Source organism: Melospiza georgiana, chromosome Z (genome assembly GCF_028018845.1).
Source record: "Melospiza georgiana isolate bMelGeo1 chromosome Z, bMelGeo1.pri, whole genome shotgun sequence".
Taxonomy (NCBI): Eukaryota; Metazoa; Chordata; class Aves; order Passeriformes; family Passerellidae; genus Melospiza; species Melospiza georgiana.
Window position 1 is genome coordinate 70,728,953 of NC_080465.1, and position 15,878 is coordinate 70,744,830.

The window sequence follows — 15,878 nt, forward strand, 5'->3', positions numbered from 1 at the left end:
TATAAAAACCTGGCAAATATATTGTTCAGCAGTAAATCTTATTTTGTTTTATAATACTAAAATAACGTGCAACTAACATTAAATATGAACATTTTGTGCTGACCAATACACTGTTAATTGTTACAGACACTTAAACACGCTTCCCGCCGTTCTAGCAAAGGTAGTCATAGTATGTTTTTTGTGTAGAAACAAAAGTTACTGAATTTTTCTCAACAGCATAGTTGCAAGGCAAAATGGTAACAAAGTACTACATATGAGTAATCCTTGCCATGCACTGCTGATAGTAAATTACTCTTAAATGCCTTTGTTTCATAGACTCCCAGTAACAAGTTGGAATCTGAATGTTCCCTCATTTATATCCTCCAGATTTTCTAGTGCAGTTTCTAGAGCAACAAGTCTGCACTTTGAACTGGGATGTAGGTTTTGTAACATACATCATGCAAGAAATTGGAGTGCCATTGCCAAGGTTGCTTGAAGTGTATGACCAGCTGTTCAAAGCACGGGTAAGGAAAATTGCACAAAATAAAAATACTGTGTTCAACTATTATCAAGGTCTCTCTTTAATAGGAAACATGAAATAATATAAGGAAGGATATAACAAAGTATACATTCAAAACTTTGCTTTCTTTACTCAAAGACTTTTAAAAAGCTGCATTTTCTCCCTGTGAATAAAATCTGTGGATTTTATTAATTTCAGTACCAGAGCATGATGAGGAAATTTGTTAATTCTTTTAGTTCATCTGGAGCTAGTTTAAGATAAAATAGGATTAGAATTCTTATGTTGCAGAAGGAACAGCATATATTGAGTATATTAATTTTATTTGTTTCTTAATAATGATTAAAATTTGTTGTATTACTAAATCTTCTCTGATCCATTAATGCAATATGCAAAGAAGTTTGACTTTGTGGAAATGGAAAACTGATGTAAATTTATGTATATTTTAATTTATGTATATTTACTATATAATTTAAAATAATGTTTAAATGTAGGCCTAAATATAGATGAAAGTAGAATTCCTGTTAATCTAACTTTCTTGATACAATAAATAAATACTTGCACAGCTGGCAGTTCCTGTACACACAACACACTTTTTTTGTCTTGTCTCCTTCATATTTTTGTCCTTAATATTTTGTGGTTTGTTTTTTTTTTCAGGATCCATATTGGAGTCGAATGAAAAAGCCTTTGCACCTGTTGGAGTGTATTCACGTATTACTGTCAGGATATGTACAGGATCCAAGCAGAGTACCTATGAGGTAAAAGGACAGCTATATCCTAATGAATAGTGAAACATAAAATATTCTAAAATACTTCACTCTAGCAATTCCCAAAGCTTTTCTTCTTTAGGGTGAAATTAATATTTTATTCCTAACACTTGTTATTCAAAACCATTTGGCAGAAACTTGTTGAAGTCTGCCTACTAAACTACTTCCACAAAGGTAATTTTCGTCACATCACTGAAGATACTTGAGGAACTGAGAGGATTATTTTGTGATTTTTGGCAATATACTTTAAGGACTAGTTCAGACAAATCTGTTGCAGTGTGTGAAAGTGGGGGAAAACACAAATTGGGCATTTTGTAACTGAAACAGTGAAGTGTTTCATGTACAAATTCTAGAAGCTCTAAGTTACTCTAGGAAAGAGAAGACTAAACATTGGGATAGATCTTCCCCAATTGTTTATAAGAGGTTGATGATGAATCAGTCTTCAAGACTGAAATTCAGCTTAATTCACATCAGAAAGAAATTTAGGTGTAATAATAGAAAAAGTTTCTAGCGAGAAAGATAGCTAAGTACTTGAAAAAGTTGCCTGCGTATCACCTCTACCTTTGACAATTTTTATTTGAATAGACTATATGAACTTCAGTCAGAACTATCTTGTCTCAAAAACAAAAACCAGAACTACACAAAGTCTTGATAACGCTTCTAAACATAGATATTGCTGATTCTTTTGAAAAATGTACATAAAATATCCCCTGTTCACATACAGTTTACTTCTATCTTTTATCACTTTATTGGTCTTTTATGGTTGGTTGATTTAGATACTCTATTACAACTTCAGTGAATGCTGTCTGATTTTAATACTTCTTTCAATAATACATTGAGATTTCATTATAATTTATGACATTTAAACTGCTAGCTACATTAATAACTTATACATTGACCATAATAATATCTATAATAGTATCTAAATATTTCACATTGCTATAAACTGTGTCATGCTTTTAAAGTATTTAATATCAGATAAATAGTAATGAGTCATCTATTTTTCCATTATGCCTTAGTCACAGGCATTAGGTTTCAAAAATTAATTTCTCTTAATAAATAGTTAAATACTTAAAAGTAGCTGACAGATGTCTTACTGATCCACTATTCCATTGCAACTCAAAGAATGCTCATGTTCTACTTCAGCTGAATTCTGAGATACAGGATTAAAAAGGAGCTCATTGTTATTCTGTGTTTTGTTTGCAGGCGACGATTCACAAATGTTTGCTTGGATGCTGTTAGTTGCTACCTGGTTGAGCTTCAGTCTATGAGCCCCACACTAATGGTGCAGACTACCATTGGGAATTTTAAATCTCTACAGGCCAAGTTAGAACGGCTTCACTGATTGACTAATACAAGAACAGAATCATTAGTGCAAGTAATAGAAACTGAAATAAAGGCTCCAATGTTGGCAGTGAATTACAAACAAACAAATCCTCAGAAAGAAAATCCTGAGAGAGTTTTCTTCTGCCATGGTTATCAAATGTGTGGCCTGTATTCATGTGCTTCCTGAAAGTATCTACAAATTGTAGAATGTAAATGTGACAAATGGAGTTTCTTTTACAACTACTAGGTTTTTTAACAATAGAAAGCTTTTTTTTATACTGTTGAATTGAAATACATTGTGTGATCTTTGCCATGGGGATAAAAATATTTCAAAAATATTTTCTTTTTCTTTGTTTTAAATAATGGGGGAAAGCAAATTATTTCCCCTGTTCCATCTTAATATGTTGTATCTTTTAAAGTCAAATAAAGAAGTCAAAAAATTACATCTGTCTACTTTTATTACGTGCACACTAACACCAAATTGTATTCACACCTAGAATCACCTCCCTTCCCTGCTGCCCACGGGGCTCTGGATGCAGCCCAGGACAGGTTTGGCTCTCTGGGCTGTGAGTGCCATGGCTGGGGCATGTGCAGCTTCTCTCTCACATTTCACACACGTGTGTGGGGGACCATCTGAAAGGCTTTACAGAAGTCCAGACAAATACCACCTGTATCCCTTCATTTATCCACTGTTGGAGTCACTCAGTCATGAGGGTTACCAGGTTGATCATGCAAGGTTACCCTTGGTGAAGCTGTGCTGGTTGTCCCAAATCACCTCTCTGTCCTCCAGGTGCTTCAGCACAATTTCTAGGAGAACCTGTTTCATGATCTTCCCACGCAGAGAGAGGAGGTTGACATGTTAGTTGTTCCCAAGGTTGTTTTTTCTTCTCTTTCTAAAGATGGATACATTTTCTTCAGTCACCTGAGACTTCACTTGACTGCCATGGCTTTTCAGTTATCATGGAGAGTGGCTTGGGAACTACATCAGACAATGCTCTCAGGATCCTGGGATGCATCTCACCAGGCTCTACAGACTTAGAGAAATTCAGGTGCCTCAGGTCATCATGAACCTGATCTTCCCTTGCAGTGGGAAGCACTTTGCTCCCCCAGTTGCCATCCTGCTGTCCATTAACACAAGAGGTGTGGGAAGACAGATTTCCATTGAAGACTGCAGCAAAAATGTGGAGTACCTCAGCCTTCATCAGTTAACAAATTTTCCATCACTGTTTATCACAGAGAGGTGTTACACCTTCTCTGGCCTTCATTTTCTAGTTCACATACCTGTAGAAGCCCTTCTTTTTATTCCTTATGCCCCTTGCCAGGTTCAGTTCCAGCTTCTGGAAAGCCTTCCTTACCTCATCCCTACATAACCAATCTTTCTCTATACTCTTCCCAGATTCCCTGTCCTAGTTTCCATTATATGTTCTCTTACTTCTTTCCTTTTAGTCTGATCAGCAGTTCCCTAAACTGCCATGCTGGTCCCTAGCTTCCTTTGCCCAATTTCTTGTTCCTGGGGATTGCTAGGTCTTGTACACCATGGAAGACCAAAAAAATCCATTGGAATAGGGTTTTAATCCATCAGCCTCTAGGTTATAGGCCCAGCATGCTTCCAGTGCTTCACCCTGCTCCTCCCAGTGCTTCTCAAGGACATGGGACCCCCATCAAAGTGCCTTTGTCCAGACAACAGGAATGAAAAGCGTTGGAGAACAAGGGCATCAATCCTGCTGCTTCTCACTTGCTGAGTGCTCTACGGCACCTTTATTATGAAATAGGATTGCTCTAAAATTTTGCTTAAAGTACATTTATTTTCCTCTCAACTACCAAATACATTCTGGTGATTTTAAGCCAGCAAATCATTGATGTAATATAAAAATTAAAATACAACTCTTTTTTACCTTGTTAGATGAAAAAAGTGGTGAAATATTAGAATAAGCTTTTCTTCTTTGTCAGTGTTAAAAACTTTAAAAGTATTTAAATAAAAGTAGTCCTGTGTGTTCTGGGAAAAATATTTGCTTCTTTCCATGTAAAATAGGGCATCTTTAAGTATTAGAAGTTACCTTCCGCTAAGCTATGTTTCATACCAAGGAAATCATGCATTTACCCTGGTCTTGTTAGTGCAGTTCACACAAATAATGTCCAAAATCTTGCCTGATATATTTAACTAAATTTCAGTATTTGCATAAAAATATGTTGTGTTCAGCCACATTCTGTAATCTGTGATTACTAGACAGATTTCTATTTTCAGATTTGGGAAAATAACTGAAAAGTTTTGCACAGACACAAATGACAGACTTGAAGTTCAGCTCTTCGGATTTTTTCTCCAGTTAATGGAATAAGGATTCCTCTGGAAATACTGCAAATTTATCAAAATAGTTGTATTTCAAAGTAATCACAAGTACAATCACTTGTATCACAAGTTACCTCTGATATTTTTCAGATGACAGCAGGTAATTCCAGAATACACATAACCTTTTATTTTCATAACACTTGGTCTACTCTCAGATGGAGAAAGGATAAGTTCTGTTTCCCTATTTAAATTTGGAGGTGTGTGGAAAACTGGGATCAGAGGGGAGAAGGGTGGGTTAATGCAGTAGATTAAATGAAGGATGGTAATCACAGGGAAGTAACAGGCAAACATGAATGTGAAACATTGCTCATTAACAATATTATCAATGTATCTTTTTTTTTCTTCTGTAGCTTTCAAACAAGACTGTGATTAGGTAGAGGTGGCAGAAGGTGGGAACAAGGGGGAGTTTTAAAGAACAGGTGCTTTAAGCAAATCAAGGGTATTTCTTCAAGGTGATAAAATATAGTGACAGCTTACCCTACTTGTATTTCACCTTGTTGTGGTTTAACCCCATCTAGCAAGTATCACACAGCCACTTCTCACTCCCACTCCCCTTTCCATAGGATAGGGGGAGTTGGAAAAAAGGTAAAATCCATAGGCTGACATAACTGTTTAATAATTGAAAAAAAGGTAAAGCAATAATAACAAAAGGGAGGTAACAGAAAGAGAGGAATAAAACCAAGAAACACAGACATCATGCAGTTGCTCATCATGAATTGACTGCTGCCCAGCCTGTCCCTGAGTAGTGACAGGTTCCCCCCACACAACTGCCTCAGGTTCTATACCGAGCATGATGTTCCACAGTGTGGAAAATCCCCTTGGCCAGTTCACGTCCACCCTGCTGTCTGTGCTCCCTCCTGTCTTTTGTGTACCTGCTGGGTGACAGAGCACAGGACACTGAAAACTCCTTTATATAAGTAAGTACCTATGGTGCAACAGCTGAAGCATCAGTGTGTTATCAACATTGTTCTGCTAAATCAAAAACATAGCACTGTACCAGATACTTGGAAGAAAGTTACCTTTATCTCAGCTGAAACCAGGACAACCTGAATTCCAGTAATTCTTGAATTGTATAGAGAACACAGACCTCTTACAGCTATGTCTCCTGCTGTTACTCATGCCCCTCATCCCCAAATACTGGTGCTGATGCAAATTGTCCCCCACAGCCACTGCTGTGTGCCCTGTTCCCTGTGGGCTGCTGCCACAGGCAATCCATGGTGACTGGTTTTCCCCACTGAGGGAGTTGTGTTGATCATCAAGTTTCAATAGTCTGTTTTCTTGACACATGAGTGTTCATAGAACCCTAAAATTATCTGAGTTTGAAGGGATGTTAGAGATTAAATAGCTCAACCCCTCTGCCATATGCAGGGATACCTTCAACTAGACCAGGCTGTTCAGAGCCTTATCCAACCTGGCCTTCAATGTTAGCAGGGATGGGGCATCGTCATTCCCTCTGGGTGACCCGTGCCAGTGCCCTCCCCACTCTCAAAGGATTTCTAACATCTAATGTAAATCTTGTCTCTTTTAGTTTAAATCTCTTCCTATTTGTCCCACATACCCTTGCAAAAAGTCCAATTTTCCTCTATTTTATAAGCCCCCGTTCAGTACTGATTTGCCTCAATGAGGTTTCCACAGAAGTTTCTCCAGGCTGAACAAGCCCACTCTCTAAGCCTATCTTCATAGGAGAGGTGTTCTGGCTTTTGCTATCGCTACGCTCCTTTGGACCCTTTCCAACTGGTCCAATGTCCTTCCCGTGCTGGGGACCCCCGAGCTGATGCAGCATCCCAGGTGGGGTCCCAGAGCAGAGAGGCCGAATCCCCTCCGTCTCCCTTCTGACCACGCTGCTTTGAATACAGCCAGGATGTCAGCGGCTTTCTGGACGGCGAGCGAGCCTCCCAGCGGCCTCGCCAAGCCGGCATGTTGGGAGATGCGGGGGGACCCCCGAGCTGAGTGCTGAGCCCGCCTGAGCCACACGGGCAGGGCGGCCCTGAGCGCCGGCACCGTCCCGCCGGGAGCCGCGGGGCGGGTGGGGCTGCGGCTGCGCTCTGCGCCGGCCCGGCCCGGAAGCTGCGGCAGCGCGGGGCGCGGGGCCGGCGGCGGGCCCGGCCCCCTCAGCAGCCGGGCTCCGGCGGGCCAGCGGCGGTCCGGGCACGCAGCTCCTCCCGCCGCTCTGCCCCGGGGAAGGAACCCGCCCCGGGGGCCGCCCTGAGCCGGGCACAGGCAGCGCGGTTGCCGCGGGTGGCGCCCGGCGGCGGCGGGGGAAGCCTGTGCCGCCCCTCGGTCCCCGCGCCAGGCCAGCGCCCCTGCCCTGCGGTTCCCGATCTCCCGCCGAGCGAGGCTGCATTTGTGGAGTTCTTAACGATGTACTTGCGGCTTCTCTCTCTCAACTCTGTCTGAGCGAGCGTGACCCGCTCCGCTGAGCAGCGCATCGCCCGTGAGCTGCCTGAGGAAGATAGTTTGGAAGTACGGGTTAGCATCAGTTCTCTTTGTGTTTAGCAAGAAGCTGCTAGACATGGTCACGACTTTCCGTCCGTGTGAATTCCTCTCCTCTGCACCTACTCCCAGATAACAAATTTTTTTTTTTTTTTTTTTTCCTTCAGTTTCTCTAGAAATGCGTGGAAAAGCCACTATTTGCTTTTCTGTATAATGGTTACCTAGAGGCTTAGTTGGAATGGAGATTAAGCTAGATGTGCTCGTCTCTACGTGTATCAAGCAAAGAAAACCATGGCCCCGCATATCATGGGTTGGACAGGTAGGTGTAAAAAACTCTTTGAGTTTTAATTGTATAATACTTTGCACTTCCATTTGCTTTAGGAGGGTTTAAAAACAACCTCAGGAAGTATTATAAGTAACCTTAAGAGTTATAAAATAAATTACTTTTATCTTACTGATCTGAGTCTGGAGATTTAAAATTTCTCAGGGAAACTTTGCAGAGCCTTTTGTTTTCCCTACCCCAAAGGCTCAGAAGAGCTTAGATGAGACTGGTGTTTTGATGGTTATAGTTTTTCATAACGTTTTTTACAATATATTGTGGGAAATGTGAATGATTCTTTTTCCTCATTTCGTCCTGCATCTCTTGAAAGACACACTTCTTAGACTTCTTTCATAAAATCAAACTAAATCTTTTTGTTCTATGATTTGAATTTAAGTAGGTAGCAATTTAATGCTGATTTTCTTTTCTATTGAAGTCACTGGCAATTATCTCACTAAATTAAACAGTATAGGACAAGATAGCTACTGTACAATTTTTGCAGTTTTAGCAGGTAGTTTAGCAGAGGTACTTTGAATAACTTTTTAATAGTGATTGTAAGATGAGTTTGGTGTTTTGAAACCTGTGAATCAAATTCATCGTCACTGTAGGTCCATGCTGTATATAATCTACTGTAAAGCAAATATGCCACAGAATGAGATTAGTATGACAATTGCTGCCTTATTGTACTTTTTAAAATTATTTTTTCCCTAATATTTTTTCTCTGCATGATTCTGTATGTCTGTGTAGAAAACAGAATTTTGAAAAATTAAATGCTTTTTTTATTCTTTCAATAGGAAAAAGAGGCTGTTTTTCTTCTAGATGGCAAACATATAAATGAAATTAACTTGTCGTCAGGGAAGACAAAGAAGAAAATCCCTTCACTGCAGTCATTGTTGAAAAATGTGGTTGTCTTAACAACATCAGGAAATGGTTAAGTATAACATCTTACGTACAATAAGCTCAGGTTATTTTATTTATATTTGTAACAGTGTGAAAAGGCAGATATCTAAAGGATCTGCCAGTTCACTTAAAACTGTGGCTAAGATGGAAGAGAAGTAATTTTAAGTAACTTCACAGTAATATCCTTCAAAACTTCTCTCCCCCAATGAACACAGCTGCTTGGTTGGCAGGAATACTTGCAACAGGAGAGCTCTTTCTTTGGAATAAAGATCAGGACTGCTTGAAAATTGTACCAGCAATCGAAGAGTCCAAAAAAGTAGTAGCAGGAGCACAAGGTAGGTTTTTTTCAATTAATCCTGTGAAAAAATGGAATAAAGGGAAAGTTATTTTCCTTTCTTTAAAAGCTATTAAATGAGCAAAACTGTATTCTTACATTGTTTTGCATTTGTATAATTTGTTTGCTAGCTAAACTTTGGCAAATGTCATTTGAGTGATACAGGTTTTTAATTTAGTAATCCCTTGCAAATAGTTAATTTTCAGATACTGTAAGTGTATTTTTAATGGTCAATTTTTTACTGTAAAACATTCCTGACTAGGTTATCAGTTAGGGCAGATGTACATTTGATGTAAACAGTATATGGATAATTTGAAGCTGATTCTCCGGGTGGGCTTTTATGGCAAATGCTAGCTGGAAAGAATAAAATACAGACACGTATTTGCAAACTTAAGTGTCAGATATTTTCTTGTATTGGATAACATCACTGGTACCAGCTTCTAAAGTTAAGTCTTGCACAAGAAATTCTGTCATTTCAGGGAAGATCAGTAGTATATCTAAGAGCTAAAAGTAATCCATAGTAGAGCACTTAGGCTGTCCCAGGAAACATCTCTAATGGTTGAGTGTTGTGGGAAAGATAATTCATAGGATGCATAGACATGAACATCCATCTGACTTTACTGCTGCCCAAGCCTGCTATCAGTCGTGAAGCTGGAAATCACAGATTCTTAACAGGACAGCTTGGATTTCTAGTTATAGATGAGAAGAGAAATTTACATTCTCTATTCTTTTTAATTCTATGTCTAACAAAGGAACAGAAACTATCCTGGCACATTGTTGTGTTTTGTTGGTTTTTTTTCCCTCCAGAGTGTTTAATGAGATTGTACTTGTATGTATCTGGAGATGGCAGAAAGGTACTGTTAACTACTCCTACAGCATGTACCTTTTTGTGGGAGAGTACAGAGCATGAAAATACAGCCTTTGGTAAAAACTCTCCTGGGCGTTGGACACAAGTTTTAACTGATGAATCAGTCATATTGCCTTCTACTGAGGAAAAAGAAATTGGAGTGGATGCTGCATTCATACAAAATGAGGTAAAAAATAAACCCCAAGGCAATAATTTTATTTCTTAATTAAATTAGAGCCACAAAAGCTGCAGTGAATTTTGAAAGCAATGTCTGCCTCTTTGGCATTTTGCATAGGCTTAATATTTCAGTTCATGTTCTATTTGATGACAATGTAAGAACAGCCATACTGGATCAGATCAGAGTTTCTGGCCCACTTAAATTCTTGCTAGCCTTTACATTTCTGAATGATAACATTGTGTTATTTAATCGGATTTGTAATAGCTGTTGATCTAAATATGTAGATAATTAAAGAGAAATTTGTGTATGACAATCCTTTTGGGGATGTTTTGATCGTGTTCTCCTTTTTTTACAGGTGCTAGGTGATTGCTGTTTGTGTTCTTTTGTATTTTACTCTGGCGAGTGTTTGGTGCTCACATTTTTGATTCTTCGATGGCATGAAAATACCTTTAAAAATGTTAGGTAAGTTCAAAGATATCTGAAGTTACAGAAGCATCAGGAATATTTAATTAGTTTTTTACAGCTGGGATTCAGAGATGCAACTGAACACATTTACATGGATGTTCCATTAACCTATGGTTATAAGCACCTATTTATGTTTATGTATGGATGTTTCTCTCCTGTCCTTTACATGTCCCTTGTAAAATGTGTTTAATACAACAGCATTTATTTACATATTCCATACTTCATTATTATCATTATTACACACCTAGATAACACTGGGAATATTTGTCATTCTATGTGTTTAGTTATGTATGCCTGTTGACACATGAGTTTTAGTTTCATTGTTTTTTGCATGATGATGATAGAATGTATTTTTCTTGTTTCTTCTTATATTGCTTATATGTATTTTTATTTTCCTTTATTTCTTGTACTGTACAGCCATGAATGCCTTGACTACCTCTTCCTCTTCATTATGTGGATTTATTGGTTTTCTGTTGAACTTTTCATTTCTTTTGCTTGATGTGAAAGTGTGTGTGTGCATTTCTTTACCTGGATTTTTGGGGCCAAGTATTGAAATAGTTGTACTGATGCAACCACTTAAAAATGCTGTTGAGTAATAATCTGGAGCACATGTATAGTCCATTCCTCTTCCTGGGTGCACATGTGCCCATGAGTTTAAATGGACATGCCCTCTGGCATATGTTTAAATGGATATGCAGGTGTTATTGAAATAACTTGCCAGAATTTTGCCCTGCACATGATATGGTACAATTGCTTTTGTTATATGAAGTCCTTTTGATACTTAGTAATGATGTCCTACTTGACCTAATCTTCAGTTTATCAGTGGCATGATAATCCCTTTCTGATGCTATATAAAAAATGAAACAGAGCATAATATACCCAGTGCAGAAATGCATAAGTATATATGTATGTAACTAGCTAGCTATCCACACCATAGTAATTGCAGCCTGAAACTGTAGCTATATTTCTCAGACATCTTACTCATATTTTCTTATGTCAACTCGTGCTTAGTTTCATTGCTTGCTATTATATTTAATTCATTTTTGCATATTAATCGGGGTTTTTTTTGTCAGTTAGATGACATACTTCAAGACAGATTTTGTCTTGTGTTTTTAAAGATTCATGTTTTGAATCTTTATAGGATCACAGAATGGTTTGGATTGAAGGGGACCTGTTAAGGTCACATAGTCCAACCTCCCTGCCATGGGTAGGAACCCCTTCCACTAGATCAGGTTGCTGGAAGCATAATCCAACATATCATTGTACACTTCCAGTGATGGGTCATCCACAGATTTTTTGCTCAGAGCCACATACTGTTGATTTTCAAGTTCTGAGTATTCCTGTGGTGAATGGTGTTACAGGGTCTGGGAAAGCTGTTTCTGGCTAGAATTCAAGTGCCTCTATTATGTGTCATTGATCTGCATATATTTGCATGTTCTAGACTTATAAATCCCATAAAAATCCCATTCCATAAAAATAAGTGCTCCTAGTGCTCAGACATAATTTTTGAACCTGTGTAAGTACAAAATATTTTTTCATTTGTAAGGCATTTGATGAAAAACAGGTGGATTTTTTTTTACTAGCTCATGCTTTATATGGTTTTGTCTTGCATGGTTTTTTACTGTATAGGAATAATCCCATTCTGCAAAATGAAGTAACCACTTGGTTTTGTTATCTTTTTGTTGGTATTCAGTTCTTTGCCATACCAGATCCAGTGGGTACAGCAGACTTGTTCTCTTGTTAATTTGGTTCCTCAGTGTGTGTCTGTAAAGTCAAGAGGAGCTCTGCTATGTGCATTTGCAAGAGATGGGCTTCTGCTTGCAGTAGCTGTAAATCAAACCGATCCAAAGGTATGTATGACAGTGCATCATTTAAGCTAAGAGTTCCATTTGAATGAAGTGGTAACAAGGATTTAAAAACACAGTTTTGGGATGATTTTAGCACTTACAAGGGGACCTGAAATTATATTTACATTGATATCCCTAGCTAAAAACTTTTACTACAACTCAGTTGTTTATGTGTGGTGTTCAGTTAGAAGCTGGTATGAGATCCTGTCATTTCTAAGCTCTAATACTAAAGAAATTAATTTCAATTGCTGCATCATATCTGCAAAGATTCTTGGTGATTTTCAGTCAAGCCTCAGCCTGACATGTTTTGGACTTCATTATGTTATTCCTATTAATAACTCAGAGGTCAAATTCTAATGTACTTTTTAATGCTAACGATGACAGAGAAAATAAACCCATTTTTTTTGTTGTACCCAATTGGGATGATGCAATCCTTCAAAGCTTCAGTTGTTAATTATCAGAAAGACTAAAGAAGAGTGGTCTTATATTGAGTGTTTTAGAAAAAAGTTACATTTTAAAAAGAATGTGGAATTACATATTAAGTATATAATAGTCCTTACTTATATTTCAAGTGTAGAATAATGTGTAAAATTCAATAAATGTTCAAATAGTAATAAAGAGTGAAACACAATGTCATTTCCATGTATAATGGTGTTACCAGTCCACCAAATATAATGCATAATTTAGTAGTAGACTTTTTTTTTGCAACAATGGCATTTTGATACAAACATTTATGATGTCTTTATTTTTTCTTTCTAGGCAACTCAGGTTTTGTTTCTGAACACTTTGAATTTTGTAACTGTTTCGGGTAGCCTGAAAGGTTGTAGTAGCAAGAGTAGCGTGACCTCGTCCAGGTTCATCAGGTCAGTAAATGACACTGTTTCTGCTGCTGTTGTGGGTCTTTCAGTTTTGTGTTATGGTTGGTTGGTTTATTTTATAGTCTGTTTGTTTATTTTGTATTCTAACCCTCTGATGCTGAAGTTTGACAGAGAAAAAATATTTTTTTACCTGCCCAATTTAGATCTTACTGGGTTGGCGACATGAGTTGGACTCCTGATAGCCTTTTCTTGGCTTGCATGTTAAAACGTGGATGTTTGGTTTTATTGACATGTATGGGGGAATTGCTGACCTTAATTGCTTCTGGATGCTCTGTAGAATTTGGACCAGCACAGTTTATTCCATTTCATCCTCTAATAACATACAGGTAAAATGGTTTGAAAAGGTTTATATGTTTCTGTATTCTGGTCTTACCTTACTTTCTATCATATTTATTATAATTTTGCATAAATGTTATCTTTCAAATTCACTCTTTTGCTTTTCATGTGTCTTTCCAATATCTGTTTCTCATTCATAGTTCTCTTCTATTCCTTATAATGCATTTGTCGTGATGAAAATTGACATTGTGACAATGTAAGTATACATAAAGTGATTTGTTTTCCTAAAATGTTTGAATTTATTAGTAACTAAATTAGCACTCTTTTTATGATAAAAGAGGAAATTAAACTTGCCAAAGTACTTAAAGTGAAAGTTTATTTTAATCCTGTGTTATTTCTCTGCTCATTCCTTAATTTTACATATAGAATCTATGTGAGATATTGTAAATAACATATTTGCATGGACAGAAAGTAATTGGTTTTTAAAATGTTGTTTTGGGATTCTCTGGATCTAAGTTCTGGAATTATGCTGCTGGGTGCATGAGAGAGTAGAAGGATCTTTGAACACACTTTAGCATAAAATGAAAGTAACACAGTCTAAATAGAGAAAACAAAATAGAGTCTAAACTTTATTTTTTTTAATCTTATTAACTTTGCATGCCTTAAACCAAATAGTGTTTGAATATAAAAGCTTGTGAAGACATTCAAAGCAGTATATTACCTTCTTACCCTATCTGATTGAAAAATCAGATACTAAAATATATTAAATACATGAATTATGATGATATATTGAATATATGCAGCCACTTTTTCTTTTTTTAAATAAAACAGTGTGTTATGTAGCTAATATTGGAATACCTGTATTATACAGTTTTCTGGAACTCAGGAGGGATTTCTGTATAATAAAAACCATTCTGAAAGAGAAGACATCTGTGTTTATAAAATTTTTCTATTGAATATCTGAACGGATGCTGAAATTATAAGACTCAGATTTTCAAGGGGTTCTTTTCTTTCATATATTACTTACTTAGTCTAGCCCTTCAAATTTCATCTTCAAGCATTTGTCATACGAAGTACATGCTAGATAAAAAAGTGTGATATAGAAATTTAGACTCTAATTATGAAAAAGTACAGTTACTACTAATGAAATAATACATGGATACTAAAAGCTGATTTTAATTTATTTAAATTGAAAAAAATTGTGGTTGTAGTAAAATACTAGCATCTTGCAAGCATAAATAGTTTTATTCAGAGTGCTCATCCTGCAAAAGGGTCGACACTTCCCTAGGATTCTGAAGGGATTTATTTGGATAGTAGATTGCATGGTATTACATGTTCTGAAATTATTCTGTTCATGATTATTACATATGATAGTTGCTTCTTAATTTTTGATGTATTTCTGTTTTAGACAGCACCACTCTTGTTCTCGAGATTCTAGCCAGTCTCTTGGTTCTTCAAATTCTGAACGTGACCTCCTGAGACAGAGATTCTCTGTTGCTTCACACCCAAGACTACCCTACCTCATTGTCTCTGATGGATACATGATAACACTGCTAAGATTTCCTAACAACTTTTCACCATCAGGATTTATGAGATCCCTTTTGCTTGATTCAGCCCAACAGCTTGAAAACGTCCATCAGAATTTGCTGAACTTCAAGGTAGGGTTTTGAACTATTTTGTAGGTTTTTAAGTGAAAAATTTCAGGTACATGAAAAAGTGTAAATTGAAGACTCAAGTACCTTTGAATTATAAAGTTGTTTATAATTATATATAATATATATAATTATATATATATAATTATATATAATTATATATCATTCATTATATATAATTAATGTATTTATAATTTTGTCATTCAAAGGTACTTGGTCTTTTGTTTATAACCGCATTGATGTGCAAAGCAATGAATACAGATTTCTTGAAATTTTATTCCTTCAATGTCTGGGTGATATTTCAGGAAAATGTAGAGAGGGACAGTTTGGGCTGTCACTATATTATTTTTCTGGGACTGTAAAAGAAACATGGATTTCTATATCTGTAGAGTTGATTTGGGATGTTGACAGGTGTTATGCTGTTCTCGTCAACTTTCAGAGTGATGCAGAAAGAGTTTGGAAATCCTCTATAACTTAGTCTCTATGCTAGTGCATACATTTGTCCACTGGGTCTTCACTCAAGGGTGGCAATTAAAGCTTAGTTAAAGCATTTCTGTTTCATTTTCTGTCACTTCTGAATTGAGCTAAGTCTGGGAGAAGGAAAGCCAGGTCCCTTCCTTCCCTTGAGGGAAGAGGTCTTGGAACTGTTGCTGACCATAGAAGATATAACAGATACTTAGTTAAGAATTTCTGGTTTTGCTGATAAAATGCAGCTTGTCTTCTAATTCAGTTTCTATTCTGATTTTTGGAGGAGTGAACTATCATGGTGCTCCTGCATAAGCTAGAATAGTGGGCAAGGATTTGAGGATTTAA

General features: G+C 37.1%; 2 protein-coding genes across 3 annotated transcripts in view; both read left to right on the forward strand.

The window, feature by feature from the left end:
* NUP155 (nucleoporin 155) overlaps positions 1–2,952 on the forward strand; it is a 28,821-nt gene extending 25,869 nt beyond the window's left edge. For both annotated transcript variants that reach the window (XM_058044172.1, XM_058044173.1), the window contains 3 exons: positions 367–503; positions 1,154–1,254; positions 2,470–2,952. In XM_058044172.1, the coding sequence (XP_057900155.1) occupies positions 367–503; positions 1,154–1,254; positions 2,470–2,608 (377 nt within the window). In that variant the 3' untranslated portion in view covers positions 2,609–2,952. The remainder of the gene's footprint in view (positions 1–366; positions 504–1,153; positions 1,255–2,469) is intronic.
* A 4,363-nt stretch (positions 2,953–7,315) lies between these two features.
* CPLANE1 (ciliogenesis and planar polarity effector complex subunit 1) overlaps positions 7,316–15,878 on the forward strand; it is a 60,191-nt gene continuing 51,628 nt past the window's right edge. The window contains exons 1-10 of the mRNA XM_058043983.1: positions 7,316–7,405; positions 7,537–7,688; positions 8,483–8,618; positions 8,804–8,923; positions 9,730–9,956; positions 10,303–10,409; positions 12,106–12,262; positions 13,019–13,122; positions 13,281–13,463; positions 14,822–15,071. Of these exons, the coding sequence (XP_057899966.1) occupies positions 7,608–7,688; positions 8,483–8,618; positions 8,804–8,923; positions 9,730–9,956; positions 10,303–10,409; positions 12,106–12,262; positions 13,019–13,122; positions 13,281–13,463; positions 14,822–15,071 (1,365 nt within the window). The 5' untranslated portion in view covers positions 7,316–7,405; positions 7,537–7,607. The remainder of the gene's footprint in view (positions 7,406–7,536; positions 7,689–8,482; positions 8,619–8,803; positions 8,924–9,729; positions 9,957–10,302; positions 10,410–12,105; positions 12,263–13,018; positions 13,123–13,280; positions 13,464–14,821; positions 15,072–15,878) is intronic.